The 19,430-nt window shown below is 38.3% G+C and overlaps 1 protein-coding gene across 6 annotated transcripts in view; it reads right to left on the reverse strand.

The window, feature by feature from the left end:
• Positions 1-2,675: 2,675 nt before the first annotated feature.
• Positions 2,676-19,430, reverse strand: part of LOC136881925 (F-box/LRR-repeat protein 20) — a 30,375-nt gene continuing 13,620 nt past the window's right edge. For 5 of the 6 annotated variants that reach the window (XM_067154375.2, XM_067154377.2, XM_067154374.2 and 2 more), the window contains exon 3: positions 13,408-15,987. In XM_067154375.2, the coding sequence (XP_067010476.1) occupies positions 14,726-15,987 (1,262 nt within the window). In that variant the 3' untranslated portion in view covers positions 13,408-14,725. Of the gene's footprint in view, positions 3,074-13,407; positions 15,988-19,430 lie in introns of those variants that run through there. The other variant, XR_010861046.2, reaches the window with a different exon arrangement.

Genomic DNA, 19,430 nt, shown 5'->3' on the forward strand with positions numbered 1-19,430 from the left:
TTCTGTAATAATCCCGGAATGCCAATTTGGATTTATGCCTGGAAGAAGCACAATTCACACTGTAACAGGATGTAGAAGAAGCATTAAGATTACCCAAAGGAAAGTATTATGCAGTTCTTGTGGATTTCACAAAGGCTTTTGACTTGGTAAATGGAGAAATTCTCCTAACGAAGATAAAAAACGTGATCAGCGAAGCTCATCGCCTTATTACGTTGCTAAATAATATCTTGATGGTTAACTATATAGAGATCGAAGATGGAGTCGACATTTCGGATCTGATAAGACAAACTAATGGAGTGCTGCAGGGTGATCCGATGAGCCCTTTACTGTTCAACATTACCACTGCGGACATTACGAATAAAGTAAAACCTTCACCCGACACGACAGTTATTCTCTACACAGATGACATGGTTCTAGGATCATCAAACAAAGACAGCTTACAAGCCACCTTATTAGAGTTAGAAAAGTGGGGTAATGAAAATCAGCTCACGATCAATCTTCAGAAGATGGTCCAAATGACCTTTAGAAAAGGAGGGAGATCTTCAGTAAGGGACACTTATTTCTTTATTTGACAATGACCTAATAACAGTCAACAAATTTAAGTACTGGGGAATAACTCTTCAAACGACAGCACTGTCTGTTAGTTACCATACAGAAGAAAGAACTGCGGCAGCGATAAGGGCCATCTACAAGATAAAATATCTCGCAGCCCTATCTTTACCTACGGAAATAATGTTATTCCACACAGTACTATCACCTGTCTTGACTTATGGATTAGAATTAATTTGGGATCATCTCAAACTTAGAGATCTCGAAAGGATAGAGAAAGAAAAGCATGTTTTCTGAAATGTACTTTACAAGTTGGAAAATCGGCTCCATCACGTCTAGCATATGAATTGGCTAAAGAAACATTTTACATTCAGGACCTCAGTACACGACTCCATCTGCCATCTACTGGAACATACAATGAACTTCTACGCAGAAGGGAAGAAAAGAAAAAGGAAATCGACCCTGACTTTTATACCTCAGATGCCATGTTGGTGAGAAACTGGACCAAAGAAAATCAAGATCAAAGACACATCATAACACATCTCTCCATTCATGGTTTTCACCACAAAATATGCACTGTGAAATCTTTTCATAATCCAGATGACAGTTGTATATGTGTTTTATGTGGCAAACAATGTAACAGGTATTACATCAGCGCGCGGCTGTGAGTTTGCATCCGGGAGATAGTGGGTTCGAATCCCACTGTCAGCAGCCCTGAAGATGGTTTTCCGTGGTTTCCCATTTTCACACTAGGCAAATGCTGAGGCTGTACCTTAATTAAGGCCACGGCCACTTCCTTCCAACGCCTAGGTCTTTCATATCCAATCATCTTCATAAGACCTATCTGTGTCGGTGTGACGTAAAGCCCATAGCAAAGAAAAAAAAAAAGAGGTATGACATCACGACTTGCAACAAGAGAATCATGTCAATAAGTGAATAATGTAAATCCTAATGTCCATTTGGGCACCCCTTTCTAATAATAATAATAGTAATAATAATAATAATAATAATAATAATAATAAAGCATCCAGACAAACCTTCGTGTGTTAAGCATGTTGAGATGCGCACGTACAGACATGTGACAGCAACAAATTGATAAATCGAAATTGTGGTTTCCAGCCTTTCCTGTGATGATCAGTTCTCCTGTTCATTAACAAGGGTCAATTCCGCAACAGTCTTATAAATATTTTCTGCGTCACTTTTATTTTGGCCATCCGGTAATTCAATGATCTTACCCTGCAAAGGACATTCATCCCAAAGAATCACTGGAGAAGTACTGACTTTCCCAGCCTATCTGGCAATATGCACACTCTGAGATGTTGCTTTCTCAAATATTCTAACTTTGAAATATCCCTACATCGATAAAACATGAGTCTGAGATTTTGGTTCTTCACATCGCTTGCAGTGAGATCAATTAGACGTTCCTTGTATCTGAGATCAAATTTTAAAACCTGCAACTCATTGAAACCACATATAACTTTTAGGCATTTTCCTGTGAGTTTCTTACATGCATAGAGCTCAAGATATGTCAGGTGAGGGATTAGCTGAAGATGTGTAACACAATCACTGGTAATACAACCATTATAGAGTATAGTTAGAGATGTTAGCTTCTTCAAAAAATGCAGATTATTAATACTAAAATCATGTATAAGTGAGAAATAAAAAGAAGCACTAAGAGACACTTTCTGAAGCTTAGGGCAGCTTTTGGCAACTGTCTGGAAGAATTCATCACAAGGCTGATTAGAATCACATAACTCTAGATTTATAAGGTTTGGAAACCATGAAAATATAATCATATTACCACTCAGAGAATCTCCTTGTGCATCTTTAAATGTTAGAAATGATATTTTTCTTAAAAAGTTTACTTCTTCAATATGTAAGTGTTTTAGATCATCGCACAAGCGAAGAAGGGACAAATTTTTCAGCTCAGAACACACGGATAAGTAAGGAATACTGCAGAAGTTGTCCAAGGTACGGCAAGGGATACAGAGTGTATGCAACTGGTGTTGCATTTTTTTCAAGAAAGAAACAAGATCATTTCTTGTCAAGTAAAAATCATGAACTTCCACATGTTCTAAATTTGGAAAAAAATTAGCAAGATACTGCCAAGCTCTGAAGTCATTTATTCCTTGTGTAAGGATCAACACTTTTATATTGGGGAACACTGTAAACTTAAGTTCAAACAAAGGATAAAAAACATCTGAAGATACATGTAATCGCCGAAGTTCAGGGCAGTATTTTTGGAGTTTCTCAATAAGGCATCTATCTGCATTACATTTTGATAAGTCAAGGGCTTGTAATTGTGGAGATATCTTTAGAATATCAATGGATTCCTTGCTCCTAGGTCTGTATACAATGTGTTTCCACAAGCATTGCTGTCTTGACACTTCGTGCCACCAAGTACACACAAACTGTACTGACAGCACCAGATCATCATAAGAGCAATATGAAAAGATCTTCAGCAACACGTCCTGAGGTAAGGTGTCAGCAGTTACGTTCATCCCAATGGCACCTCCACCAAAAACTGAAAAATTAATATTAAGAAAAGAATTTTAGTATTTGAAGATTAAAAAATAAAACATCAAAATTGAAAGAAGGAAGACCTGTTACTGGGGCATATCCAGAAAATAATTTTGGGGCTAATATGGTGGATGTAAATGTAGTATTATGAGATACAGTAAACAGAGAGATGGATAATCCGCCTAGTCAATACTATGTATTAAAAATGTATTTACATTTACAATATATATATAGTACATGTTTGAAGAATATGTTCATTCTCTTCTTAAACTAAAGAGGTTAAAATTTGTATATTACAATAAGACCTAATGAAACAGGTGGGGGGGAGGGGGCACTATGAAAACTAAAACTGTGACATGTACAATATGACATGTTAAAAATTGATGAACAGTAGCATGGAAGTAAATTCCATCTTGTCATCTCCGTATAAACATGATATTAGGGGGATGTTTATGTACTATAGATAAAATGTTGAGCACTGTTGTGATATGACGTCAATGTGTCCTCGTTAATCCAATACTCCATTATGAAAATCAAATTGGATTATATTAAAAATAATATAAATTGATGTAAAACCAAGCTGTCAAGCCGATCCCCTCGGATGACGGATAATTATGCCGCCGGGTTGACATGAACCTTACATAGTATGTAAGAAGGAGAGATAAAATAGAGAGTGAAAGTGAGTGAGTATGACATAAACAAAATGACAGCACAGCACGTAAAAATTATCAAAACTTACAGATATAAAACAAGTGAATGTGCAAGGCTGACACGTGACTGTCAGAGGGATATAAAGGCCATTATGGTGAAGATTATTAATAGTGATATGAGATGGCGACGGGCTAATTTATAATATGTCACATCATAAGAAACTGAGAAGTATGACAGAATTAACATATTCAACAAACACAATAAAGAATCATTGTCTAATTAGTAATAAAACACATTAATTAATTAAAAATATATCTCGTATAGGAAAGGTATGCCTTTGCTGGTAGGACCTAGTGTTTACAGTGCACTATGTCTTCTGGTATAGGCTAGAGCAATTTTGTTATTTTCATAGGTCTGTCTCTGTCTTATCCTTGGCTTTGACAATATGAAAGTGACTGAGGTATGAGCGAAGCTAGTAATGACAATCCTTATGCAGCCAGTCCCTGCTATGAATGGTGTGAAAATGTCGCTCATAGCGCCGGTGGTTGTATGCATTTCAGTGGGCTTGGCAGAATGATATGTAATAGCAACTCTGGCTTGGTGAGGAAAGCAACAGGAAACTACCTCACTCCTCATTTCCCTAGAACGCCTCTTCAGTGATGCATAGGCAATCTATGACAGCTGATGGCAGAGCTGTTGAGGATCCAACCAGCGGCATCGCTGACGGACTGAACATACATAGGAAAGGTGGCAGTCAACCTTTCCAAAAAATGTCTAGCACATTGTCTGGGTTGAATTCTATTTCTTGATAAACTGACATAGGAGCCAAACTGTTCATTTCATTATTTCATACAAAGGTTTTCAATCTCCTTAAAGTAGAAAAGGACCATCCGCTAGCCAATTTTGAAAGAGATAATGAAGCTGTAACCCATAACGTTCCACACACATCCAGAGCTTCGAAAAATGTTCCCTGCTTTGTCATGTAGTTGGCTGTGATGACACTCACATTCATCACTTCAGAAGCTGCCTCTGTGGATCAGTTGGTAGAGTGTCGGCCTCCGGATCCCAAGATAGCGGGTTCAAACCCGGCAGAGGTAGTCGGATTTTTGAAGGGCGGAAAAGAGTCCATTAGACACTCCATGTCGTACGATGTCGGCATGTAAAAGCTCTCTGGTGACACATTTGGTGTTTACCCGACAAAATTAATTAAATCTCAGCCACAGATGCCCAAGAGAGTTTTGGTTTACTCGGTCTGCCATCTAGTGGGCATAGAGAAAACGGAACGTCGAAATTGATGAGCAGACAGCCAGATGGCGTCAAATTGAAATGTCTGCACATGGTAGCTGAGACCATATGATTATTATTATTATTATCACTTCAAAATGGACTCGATCCATATTCTCCTGCCACTGTATAATGTAGATTCATTTGCATATTTTATAGGAATGAAATATGTCAAAATAATGTGTCTTGCGCATTATTGACAACTAAATTAGAGGGGGATTTTTCCACACTCTCTATAACCTGAAAACAGGACTCAGTCATTCATTTCCCTTCTTTAAATTTATTTTTCGGGGGTGAGTTATATATCCCCTAAACCAACATCCCTCCCCGGTGATGGTGGTGGTGATTATTGTTTTAAGAGGAAGTACAACTAGGCAACCATCCTCTAATCAGAGGGAAAAAATGGAAGGGATCCGACACTTCGAAAAATGAAGATATCGGCCAAAGAAAGACGAGGGCCACGAAGGGCGTGAAATTTGAAGGACTCCCTAGCCCTCGCAAACCTAATAGCATCGAGGTCAGAAAAGAACAAGAGTTGACCAAGGGAGGTCGGATAGGACAGACGAAAGTGAGGAGCCTGGCATAAGTGGAAACAATGCCAGGACTCAGCTAAGGGCCCTGTGGTCGCCAACCCACGCTCTAATTTTCAGAGCCCCTGGGGCCCCTCCCCTGTATGTGCCTAAACTGTAACTTCAAATAGTAATTAGATGCTGAAGTAAATGACTCAAATCAAAACTGAAACCCATGACTCTAAAGCCCTAATGGGCCTTCGCCTACCAAGTAACCACTGATTAGACTGAATGCCTGTAGATAACGAAGTGATGCGTGGTTTTCTAGACTGGGGCCACGGTCTCACAATCTGATAGCTATTTAATTGTTCTCATTGACCGGGTGAGTAGGTCGTGCAGTTAGGGGTGCGCAGCTGTGAGCTTGCACATGGGATATAATGGATTCAAATCCCACTGTCAGCAGCCCTGAAGATGGCTTTTTTGTGGTTCCCCATTTTCACACCAGGCAATTACTGGGTCTGTACCTTAATTAAGGCCACGGCCACTTCCTTCTCACTTCTAGGCCTTTCCTATCCCATTGTCGCCATTATCTATGTTCACTGGAGGGAGAGCTTTTGTTTAGGATTTTAAGCCTATAACCATCAAGAGACTAAGCACAGTTCTGGCCTTGATGAGGAAAGTGAGAAGTTCACTTTACCTGCATAGTACTAATGGAAGGTGCTGAATGAGCTGGGGGAACCAAATAATTCCCCTGAGTGGGGGTTGACATCGTTGGTGTTTTTTCTTTCATGCCAGTGTTTTTTTTTTTTTTTTTTGCTAGTGGCTTTATTACAAGTAATGATAATCATTTTTGGTTTTGGTCTGTATTGAAAGTATCATATAATGTATACAAGAAAATATTTATTATTTTACCACCTATTCAATACAATATAAAATGTTAACATATGAGTTAAAACATTGTTAAAATATAATGAGACATGTTTCGCCTCTTCTTATAAGGCATCCTCAGTCAATATCATAATCTTATTTTTTAGCAGGTACTTGGTTAAAGATTATTCTAAAATATGTTGGAAAATGATGTGTGTAAGATAAAATTTACAGTTCATCGTAAAAATGTTTCTGAAATAATTAAAACTCTAATACAGTGTGATAAATTCGTACATAGTTCACTTAATGAAGGAGACTTCATTTGATTGTAAGTAACATAATTGATGGCTTGAAGCCATAGTCAATGCATAATGTCAAAGGAAATTGATAAGCAAATATATATAAAAAGAATATAAAATAGGTTCAATGTTGAATATACATTACAATACAATGATAACTTCGTACGTAGTTCACTTAAAGAATGAGACGTCATTTGATTGTAAGTAACATAATTGATGGCTTGAAGCCGTAGTCAATGCTTGATGTAGAAGGAAATCAACAAGCCAGTACATAGTAGAAAGAACATAAAATAGGTTCAGTGTTGAATATAAAATGGGAAGGAAAAACATACCAGTCTGGGCCAGTGTCATTAATTGACTTTGACGTGTGTTGTCCGAAACTTTTCTTTGTCAACAGTTCATAAGTTTTTTATAGTTTAATCCGGTGAGATCGTGTTGATTTGCAGTTCAACAGATTCTTTTGACGCAAAGAGGGTGATGATATTCCTTGCTTCAAATTAGACGTTTTGTAATTGAGTTGATATCTTAGAAAAGAATGTTGATTTGTTGTTGTTGTTGTTTTCTTCTTCCGAGTGACAGAATTTTTTAACGTTGATTGTGAAACATTTGTTATTGAAGAATATAAGTTAAAAAATCATATCAACGTAGCGATTGATGGCCCATTATCATTTCAGCAAACTCACATGTTGACTCACAACAAATTAGGCCAACTACAAGCATCTGTTGAACTCCATGTCAACACAATCTCGCCGGATTAAACCATAAACAACTTATGAACTGTTGACTGTTCAAGCGATCAATTATGTTACTTACAATCAAATGATTTCTCATTCTTTAAGTGAACTACGTACGAAGTTATCATTGTATTGTACTGTATATTCAACATTAAACCTATTTTATATTCTTTCTACTATGTATTAGCTTGTTAATTTCCTTCAACATTAAGCACTGACTATGGCTTCAAGCCAACAATTATGTTACAATCAAATGACGTCTCCTTCATTAAGTGAACCACGTATGAATTTATCATTTTATTTGAGTTTTAATTATTTCAGAAACATTTTTATGATGACCTGTAAATTTTATCTTACACACATCATTTTCCAACATATTTTAGAATAATCTTGAACCATGTACCTGGTAAAAAATAAGGTTTTGATACTGACTGAGGATGCCTCACAAGAGGTGAAACAAGTCTCATTACACTTTAACGATGTTTTTTAACTCATGTTAACATTCATGAGTTAACATAAATGTTAACATTTTGTATTGTATTGAATAGGTGGCAAAATAATAAATGTTGCATCCGGGAGTTAGTAGGTTCGAATCCCACTATCGGCAGCCCTGAAAATGGTTTTCCGTGGTTTCCCATTTTCACACCAGGCAAATGCTGGGGCTGTACCTTACCTAAGGCCACGGCCGCTTCCTTCCAACTCCTAGGCCTTTCCTATCCCATCGTCGCCATAAGACTATCTGTGTCGGTGCGACGTAAAGCCCCTAGCAAAAAAAAAAAAAAAAAAAAAAAAAAACAAATAAAAATAAAATAAATGCTGTCTTGTATACATTATAGTGGGTTTATGTCGCCCCAACACAGACAGGTCTTATGGCAACAATGGGATAGGAAAGGGCTAGGAGTGGGAAGGAAGCGGCCGTAGCCTTAATTAAGGTACAACCCCAGCATTTGCCTGATGTGAAAATGGGAAATCACAGAATACCATCTTCAGGGCTGCCGACAGTGGGATTCGAACCCACTATCTCCCGGATGCAAGCTCACAGCTGCGCGCCCCTGACCGCACAGCCAACTCGCCCGGTTGCTAATGTTTTAGCATTGCACCGACTTTAGACAGGGTTTTGGTGACGATGAGGTGAAGGACCGTGACTGAGAATGAAGGGCCATGGCTTTATTTAAGGTATGGCTCCATCATTTTCCTGGCGTGTAAATGGGAAATCATGGAAACTCATCTTCAGGGCTGCCGTTAAAAGAGTTCAAACATACTATCTTCTGAATATAAACAAACAACTCCATGACCTGAACTGCACGGCCAACTCACTCGATGAAACTTTAGTGAATTTGTAAGGCTACAAAGTACTCTCTTCATTTGAATGAATAATAATAATAATAATAATAATAATAATAATAATAATAATAATAATAACCTCCTTGTTATACCACATCCTCATTGGATGTTGGCTGTCATCAGGCTGATCTGGTTCTTATTCTCAGCAACAGGAAAAAGCATGGGGACACTGAGTCCATACTATTTCTCACAGACTCCATAGCCAAGATATTCTCGTTCTTTGCCTGCTTCTTCCTTCCTTAAATCTTACCTTGTAAGTTAAACTGAAGGAGTCTGTATTTACCTTTTTGAATGATACAGCCAAAGTACTCTAGTTAAAAAAAAAAAAAAAATTATGTTGAGCAATAACTCTAGCTCTTTCTTTAGATGTTACAGAACTTCAGTGTTACATGTTCCATCAACCCATGGTATTCTGATAAAGCGTCTGTAGCATTACATCTCGAAGTATTTATTTATTTATGTATTCATTAATTAATTAATTTATTGATTTTTTAATTAATTAATTAATTTATTTATTTATTTATTTATTTATTCTCTCTTAGGGGTCCAGGCCTCATTCTTTTGAATTCAGTCTGTACCTGTTCAATCTGGAACCTAATTTCCACAGCATTGCTCCAGCTGTGATCAAGTAAGCAGCCAAGATACTTAAAGCTTTGGACTTGTTCCAAAGATGTGCCAGCTACTGTCAAGTTAACAGGCTGAATAACGTGTTTGCTTATGACCATTACTTTGGTATTTTCCATGTTTAAACACAGACCTGCTGCAGCATTGTGTTCGACGACACGGTTCAGTAATGTTTGTAGATCTTCAGCTCTTGTTGCACACAGAACAGTATCATCTATATGTAGCAGATTATTTACTGTGATCCTATTACAATGATGCCCTGCTGTTTTTCCTTCAGTGACTCAGAAAATATCCTTTAAGAGTAGAGATTGAATAATAATAATAATAATAATTGTTACAGAGTTATCCGTGGTAGTTAGAGGTGAAAGAAGGTGCGGGCGGGAATAGGTCTCAACTACAAAATTAAAGTTAATTTAAAACTTTAACAAAGGTTATATTTTCTTTTCACAATCAACAAATAACAACAACAGAGAAACAGGTACCAAGTAGCAGGAAAACAAGTTAATAAATTACATTGCTGGGGTTCAAGCCCCGGGTGAATAATTAATGAGCTCCAAGCTCCACTTTACCAATATTCAACCAGACCACCTGGGGCAGAATTCCCCTGAAATCAAAGAGCACTTGCTCTCACCAAATACATTCCGGCCTTCAAGAGGCACTCAAAACCTAATTTGAAACGAGCGAACCGGCTCCCAGTTACTCACGCCTATTTAAGGCATCCTCGACTTTTACAATCGCTTGCCTGCAGGCACAACTTACAAATTTACACAGGGGTATCATGTACCCAACCTACTGGGCTTACTCAGAAAAGAAACAGGTTAATTACATGGCCCAAAATACCAAATTGACTGGAGGCGTAGTTTGCACTCCTAATACACCTTTTAAAACCTAAGTGGCTCTAGGCCGATATACAGGGGCTAATCCCAAGCTAGGGAGGTGAGACGTATGAGAAAACTTTAATGCATAAGGAAGAGAAGAAATGGTTATGAAAACGTAGTCACCTCAATTTCAAATTGAAGGGGAGCTCGAGAGGGTGAAGCACTCTCTATCCCCGCTTTACAGTAAAAGAGATATGAAGTTTTTACACAGAAAAGTTAATTTACATTTTAAAGGAATTGGTTACATATTAAAGGTTTCGAACCCTCCCCGAGAGTAGACTGCTGAGCTAGCAAGAAATGAAGATGTTAACCGGCCATTACCTTGTAGATGAGCTGCTGCTTGAAGAAAGAGGCGCTTCCCGCCCCCTGCTATATATTCACACAGTGAAAAAGATGTTACTGAAGTGGCACCGAGACAAGAAAATCAGCAGTTTATATACCCTCGTGGAACATTCGAGACCTTTCATGAATGATAACAACCCACCCACAAACTTTTATTGGCTACCAGCAAAAACTAATACACAAGACGAAGAAACACCTTATTGGTGGGAAATTAATTACAGAAATTTATGATCGGCTAATTTCAAAACTGGCGGAAGGAAAGGATTTATATTGCCAACCCACATCCACAGAACAAAATTTAGTAAAAATAAAGCTTAGGAATACAATATTTCTTCAAGAAAGTTCATTCCATTGCACCAGAGTGTGTTACCATAGTTTTGGGTAGCGACATCTGTTAGAGAATGTTGAAACTTCTTGATACGGGCAAACAAACACAAATCAAAATAGACACAGTTCAGAACACTTCAAGATTACCAAATTTACAGTAGTGACATCTTCCGAGAAACCGTTGAGTTAATACAGTTTGTTAAAGTTCAGGCTTTCTCCTGTAGAGAGGTTTCAACTGACGCAATATTTGAATTTGCGGCATGGAGGTGTACCGCCCGGTACAATAATAATAATAATAATAATAGTAGTAGTAGTAGTTTAACATTCAAATTGAGCCCCTATGGACTGCGTGCTAAGAACTAACCTTATTTTCAGTGTCTAGTCGATCTTGTTCACGTACTGGCTTTGATGTCCTGATCAATCAGACATGGAGGAGTGCAAAAAAACCCGCCAGATCCCACAGCACAATAGCCTTGAAGGGCCTGCCAAGTGACTGCTGCTCAGCCTGAAGCCTGCAGATTATGAGGTATTGTGTGGTTAGCGTGACGAATCCTCTCAGCCGTTATTCTTGGTTTCCTAAAGGACCGTTATTATAATAGAGGTTTAAACTGATGTTTCGGTTTAAACAAATGGATCTCGAGGATATTTTTGAAGTATTTTAAGAATTACTTAGTGATGATGAAAAAGCGGTTCAAATTATTGAACGACCATGATCAGCATTAATTTTGTGATCAAGGGCATGCCAATTTCATGTACGAAATGAAGCTGAGTTTTTAAACAGACTGTCATAACCCTATTTCCGCAAATCGGAACTAGAGTAAAATATTCAACTAAAAGATAACAATGCAGAAATGACGTTTCTGAGCTGCTAATGTTGAGAATATAAATTTTAGAGAACAAAGTAACACGTGCATTTTATTAAACTGCTGACTTTTCAGTGAATAAAAGAGGAATGTATTCTAATTACAAAATGACACTTTCAATTCCAATGTCAGCTTTCAAGATTTTCAGTTTCCTATAACACGTAATTCCACTGTTGCATTATAGAAACTGTTGTAAATTAACAAGAACACTGGCATGGAAACATCACAAGGCAAAACATATTTCCGTACTAATTGCACAGTCAGTTCTGTACTTCCTTGGAAGTAAAGTTAGGATAACATTTATTGTTTTCATCTGCCATTTCTGCTATCCAAAGTAAACAAACCATAATCTATAACCGTCTCTTCTCAGCAGTCACTGCTACTAAGACTGTATCTTTCCTTCCTCACCTCGGTTTAACTTAGACAGGACATTTTAAGACTCAACACTGTTAATTTTGGTCCTTCAATGTACCACTATTTGTATTGAAAGGTGGATCTAATACCTCTCTTAAAATGCGAATAATCAACATCAATACGGAATTCAACAGGAAGTTTATTGTATGCAAACATATTGTATTTCCTGAAAAGACACACTACAGAGGCACTGAAGGAATACCTGTGTTTAATTTTAAGAACACCCCAGGAGTAAGAGATACTGTAGGTTAAGTTTGATGTCATTGGAAGTATTGGGGAGATAACACAGTATCCCATCCAGCACTGGTGAGGCCACAACCTCTTGAAAAAATTATCTTCATTATCACTTAATTTTACCCTTGTGGGTGGGGGACGGAGGCGAAGAATACACTCACAGTATCCCCTGCCTGTCGTAAGAGGTGACTAAAAGGGGCAACCAAGGGATGATCTAATTAGTACCACCACGTGGGGAACACCATGGGTCACCTTTACTTGTGCGTAGTACCACTATGTTAGGTACAAAATCGGTTTGTGATTAGTACCACTATATGAGCGACACCATGGGCCTGCCTTGCCTGTTATTAGTACCTACTATGTGCGGAACACCATGGGATAGTACGAGTCCCTGTAATTAGTACACCTATGTGAGAAACACCATAGGTCTGCATTACATGTGCGTATTGCATTACCTGTGAGTAGTACCATAATGTGTGGAATACCGCAAGTCTACACTACTTTTGATTAGTACCGCAACATGACAAATACCATGGTTCTACTTTCTTAGCGATCAGTACCATTCACGATAACCTGGATTTGGACCCCTTTAGACTACAAGCATCATCGATTCAGGATTGTGCTTTAGAAGCAGTCCCCTGGTCAGTAATACTATAGTTTAATGCTAGTTTCTGGGAATTTGGGGCATTGCGGGTCAGATCCACTGATTGTTTTAAATTCATATCTATCCATTCATTCTTCGTCATTATGCTTTGAATTCTAGTCGTGGATGATTTTGGACTTCTAAATTATCGTTATATTTCGTCTCATTTTGTACCATTAGGGTCTGATGACCTAGATGTTAGGCCCCTTTAAACAACAAGCATCATCATCAACAACTTAATTTTATCCCATTTTTGCTTCCATGTGATGTATATCGAATACAAGATTAAAACAATTACTAGAATATAATGATTACCGTTTAATTTCAAGAAGTAACTTATGAGTAGAAATTACATTTTGTAAAAAAGAGTCATGATTACAAGCAAAAATAACTAAGAAAGTATTTGTTACAATTAAGTGAAATATGGAGGGAGAGAAACAAGAAAGGAACACATTATAGGTTGAACACAATGGCAAGTCAGTGGGTGAAGAGGGAGCTACAGAAATACAAGACGAGGACAAACTTGGAAACACAAAATGACAAGAACAATCTCCACATCTTCATACATAAGGGCCATTCAAAAAGAAACGAACAAGAGGCTATCAAATGAAAACCTGTACCATTATCACAAAAGTATTGCCCAGCACTGTTGAGGCACTTGTCCTGCTGCGACACAAGGCGGTGAATGGCCGTCTCATAAAATTCCTGGGGCTGCGTTGTGATCCAGTACCGAATGTACTGTTTGATTTCATCGTTTGCCTCTCAGAGCCTTTTTTAGTCACGGCGACCCTGCATGCTTCCACTGGAAACTTTGTGATAACACCCGTCTCCGGCGACCACTCCTCGTGACAGGAACTTATCTTCTTCCTTTGCATAGCACAGCAGAGGTCCATTCGACATTCCTCCTGTGCTGGTGTAATACCGTGAGGCACCCATTGGGTGTACTTTTAGCGACATTTCAGTCTGTCCTTAATGATGGCCTTGAGCACTTCCGACGCTCATTCCAAACTCCATGGCAAGGGCTGCTATTGCAACTCGCTGGTCTTGTATCATGAGGGCATCCACCTGCTGGACAATGACATCCGTAATGTGGCGTAGCAATCAAGATCGTGCATCACTGGCCAATGACATCCGTCCTTCCCTGAATCGCTTGTGCCACGCCTTGACACTTGCAATGGACGTGCAAAGTTCTCATACACCTGTGTCATTCTTCGATGAATTTTCACTCTCCTCACTCCTTCTTTTGTCAGAAATGCTCTACAGCCCTTTGCTCTTCTTTTGAATCCTCCATTTCACTGTTATTAGCATAGCATGACTGGGTGCAGTGGACGATCAACACAATCTGTCATCATGTAGCGTGCACCCATGTCCCCTCCAGCGGCGAGTTTAGGTGACCTCAGCGCTCTTATAGGGACCACACCTTCTTCCGCAAGCAATTGCATTACAATCCTTCCAGCGGTTTTCATTTTATAGCCTCCGGCTCATTTCTTTTTGAATGACCCTCACAGATAAGCCCTCTCTCCTTATCAATCTCGGTTCTTCTACAGCTTGTTTCTGCTTTCATTTCTTTTACTCATGTGCTTCTCAACTCAGAAAATATCTCTACTGGTTAGCATCAGTGCCCAACCTGTACATGGCTAAATTTAACAATGGTTTTCTTCTATAACACCCACATTTGGGAACTTCTTTTTGAGATGTTGCAACACTGAAAGATCATTACAGTTATAAAACCTAAGTTGAAGATTCTTGTTCTTGACATAATCAGTTGTCAAATCGATAGGTAAGTCATTATACTGAAGATCAAACTTGAAAACCTCCAGTTTACTAAAACTACACACAACTTTCAAACACTGTATAGTCACTTGTTCACAGTCATACAGATCGAGATACGTCAAACAGGGGATTTCTTCTAAATACTTTATCCCCTCATCTGTAATGAAACCATTAAATCGAATAGTGAGATGTGTTAGACTCTTCAAATTGGACAGCTGCTCTAAGTTGTGATCTTGTAATACAGAACCAAGCCCATGCCATTCATTAGAAATAGTTAACTTCCGAAGTGCTGGACATGACAGAGATAATTCGTACAGGAATTTACCACTAGTCTGAGTACAAACATACAGTCTCAACTCTACAATGTTAGGAAAAAACTTGAAAACTGTCCCATCCTCACCTTCAGCACCAACATCAGAGTAATGAAATGTTAAAGATGTAATATTTTTTAAATGACGGACTTCATCATAGGAAACTGATTCCACACTATCACACAGATTACGCAGAGACAATGTCTTCAGGTTAGAGCAAGCTTCTGTATAGGGTAGAATACAACAACCATCATCACTGCAACACGGCAGACTCAGAGTATGCAAAGAATTCCGTTTCTCTTGTAAGTAAATCATAAGATCCTTTAATCTACAAAAAAGAACGTCAAATTCTAGATGTTCCAGATTAGGGAAAATATTGTTCACATGTTCAAAATCGATGATCATATTTTCTTTGCGGCTAAGTTTCAAGGTCTTAATATTGGTCAGAGGTTGTATAATGGCAAGATTTATCAGTTCATAAACTGCATCCCAAGATATAGAAAGTACCTCAAGATAAGGACAATTAACAATTAATTCCAGGAAAATCTCTTCATCTATTGTGACTGACATCAAGTTTACAGCTTTTAGCTGAGGACATATTCTGAACATGTTAATGATCTCTTCCTTGGTTACCCCACGTGGTTCATAGCTGAAGTGCTTCCACAAACATCTTTCTCTTGAAGCATCTTGCCACCAACTACAAACAAACTGAAAGGATTTGGCTAAGTCATTAAAGGAACAATAGGAGAATATTTTCACCAGAACATCCCTTGGCAAAAACCCAGCATTCAAAGTCATATCTAAAGATGATTCACCATCACCTGTAAAGGAGAAAAGAGAAGGAATTTTCAGTATTATATAATTCAACATAACTTATCTAATAAGTTCCTTTTATTCTGAAACATTCAAAAGAGTAGATAAGTTGGATATGTTCTGATGTATTGTATTTATCTGATATGATGATCTGATATGTTTAGAAGGGACAACAGTGAGAAACAAGCAACAGAGATTAAGTTCCTCAGGTCAAGTATATAAAAGACCTGGCAAGACAGAATCTAAATGATTTGGATACCGCCACAACCAGAAATTGATCAGAATAGAATGAACAGAATATCTAACTGCAGATCTAAATGATTTGGATACCTTCAAAATGAAGGACATTGACTCGACAATTGCTGCTGATCTCTAAGTGCATGACTAAGTGGGATTGTGTAGGAAGATCCTAGACCAGTTCAAGTTGAAAATTTACTGTTCTGTATTTTGCTCAGTTGCCCTATATGGTGCTTCCCATGACAGCAAAAACGCTCAGATGATGATGATAATGATGATGATGATGATGATAATGATAATAATAATAATAATAATAATAATAATAATAATAATAATAATAATAATGCCGTGTGGCCTCTGAATTTGAAGTTGATGCTGTACATGTGTAACAGAACTATACCGACAACAAATCGGGGATGCTCTTTGTGTTATGTTAAGAATGACGGTTCAATTGGACTGGCGGAGAAAATTTGATTCGTTTGCTTATGACCATGCTCTAGTGTATACAGACAGCTCTGTAGATCGGTACTCCTTGCAGTGTGGGCATGTGGCTGTTCTGCATGATAATCCTTTTATTCTTGACCTGTATGATCAAACTGTTGTAGGTACGACATCGTAACCGGTAAAAAACCTTAAATTATTATGTTTAATATATTTTTATTATAGTTTATTTAATGCTAAATTATCTTTTATTAAATGATAAACATGACTAGTACATGGTTTCCCTGTAAATGTGTAGTATAAATTTGTATAACCTCAAGTACATATTGTGCATAAGTTTAACCTCAAAATCTATAGAGTCGAAAGCGGTCGAAAATTCCACAATGTTCGTATGTTAGACTTATTGTACTATAATTTGGTATATATGAAGGGTTCTGGAAACTTACTGTAAGGTTTTATTATCCAGATACATGGAGAAACATTAGGAATGTTGGAGATATTTCTATGTGTATTAGTACACAGAAAACGAAAGTTCGAGTTGGATCCATTACTGGAGTACTCCATTGACTAGCTGGTCGATCTATGTTTCGAGTGTGTTCCATTAAAGTGCTGTAAGAACCCTTCCAGAAATCGATAATTCTACATAGTTGATCAAACAGTATATATATATATATATATATATATATATATCGAGTCGTCAGAGAGTAAGGCGGTGAATTCAAGAGAGTGTATGTTATAGTGCGCGAGTCAGTGTTGTTGACATCTGTACTTATCAGAATCGACTTCAGGGTACTCAGCTATTAAGTGTTGTAGTGTCATTTGCTACTGTGTATAATTGTGTGTTGTGACTTACCGTGTAAATAAAGTAATTTATACAAGGAAGTGAACGTGTTCTCGTGTGATAATTATTTATTTAAAATAAAATCGTATTGCAGAACGATAAAATCTTAAATAAAGTAACACGGAGGGGCTTATGCCTCTCGTGGCACCCCATCGCATCGGCTGACAATACGCCGGATGCACCCTCCCGGGAAGTGTTGCCTTCAGTACACGTGAGCCTCGGACCTCTATAAATACGAGGCTCGTCCCAGGAGGGTCGTCAGTCAGCTGTTGGTCAGCGATGGGGCATCACCATCTTCAGGGCTGCTGACAGTGACCAATGAAATCAAACTAACCACATTTATTTCCACTCTTCTTCAGAATCTTAGGTTCTTTGTAGACTTCCAAAGGCAGAACAGTTGATGGAGAATGCAGAAGAACGGCCTTCCCAAAGGAAGTGTGTTGGCCCCAATTGTGTTCAACACGTATACAAACAACCAACCTACTGCCCACAGCTCCAGTAGTGTCCTGTATGCTGATGATCTTGCTTTGGGTACCCACAGCACAGACTTTGAAACAGTAGAGAGCAGCTTGACTAATACCCTCAAAGGTCTGTCAAGTTACTACAATGCAAACTAGCTTGAAACAAATCTGTCTAAAATACAAGTGTGCACATTTCATCTGAGAAACAGGGAAGCCCGTCTATGGTTAAAGACAGAGCGGTCAGGAGTTTAATGTGACACTCCAAAAAATTGACAGGGGATGAAGTCAATGTCGTAGAAGACATACATAATTGAGGAATTTGCAGGACTGGGTTCTAGGACTTTAATGACATCAGGTGATCAAACCAGCTTCGCTAAGATATTAGCCAACTTTCACTAATGGAGGAGGCACCTGAAGAGGAAGAAACAGCTCTATGTTTAATAACCTACCTGGTAAGCTACCATGATAATATACAGGTGCATCATAACTGTACAAAAAAAAAAGGGATGCTCTTCGTGTTATGTTAAAAACGATGGTGCAATCGGATTGAGGAAGAAAATTTTCTTTTAGAGAAAATGATGTTACTTTGTTACTTCGAGGCGTGTGATTCAAACTGACGAACTTGCCATATTTGCTACGCCAGACAGCCAGCCGCTGTATGTCAGAGAAGAGAAGGGAAGGGAGGGGAAGTGGGAGACAGAGGTAAAGCTATTAAAAACGTAAAATAGTATGTGCTTGTTCCACCTTGTCAGTACACTTTTATAATTGAAAATCATTTATTCACACATGTTTCAGGAACATAATACGTTCTCTTCATCGGTGAAGTCTAGTCAAAGAATAAAAACAATATAAAACCTTCTTTTGTTTAGCCCAAATTTAAAGTAGTAGTATATCATAATTCATCATATCAATGAATAAACAAATATTAGTGATGTGTATATATGTTTAGTCCTTATCCGGCCCCGTGGTGTAGGTGGAAAAGCGTTCGCCTGTTACCCGGTGGCCCCGGGTTCGATTCCCGGCTGGGTCAGGTGTTTTTAGTTGTAAATGATTAATAGCCCTGGCCTGGGTGTTTGTGTCGTCCCTAACGTTCCTTTCCTTACATTCAACACTCTACACTTCCTCCATTCCAATTACCCGCAGGTTCATATCACATGGTGCAAGTAGGGGCAAAAGATCTCTATAGGTCGACGCCCCGAACAAGTAGCATTAAAAAGAAAGTTCAGTTCTCAGCCCAAAGGCTGGTTGGATTCTCAACAGCTCCACCATTAGCCGGCCTCTCACCGCTCATGTGATATTTGTGCTGGACAAAGTGGAGGCGGGACAGGTTTTTCTCCGGTGGTGGTGGTGGTGGTGGTGGTGGTGGTGGTGATGGTGATTTTTGTTTCAAGAGGAAGTACAACCAGGTAATCATCCTCTCTGAACAAATAAGTGGAAAAGAAATTTAAAATATAAATCAAAATTATTTATT

The sequence above is a fragment of the Anabrus simplex genome, chromosome 10, assembly GCF_040414725.1.
Source record: "Anabrus simplex isolate iqAnaSimp1 chromosome 10, ASM4041472v1, whole genome shotgun sequence".
Lineage (NCBI taxonomy): Eukaryota > Metazoa > Arthropoda > Insecta > Orthoptera > Tettigoniidae > Anabrus > Anabrus simplex.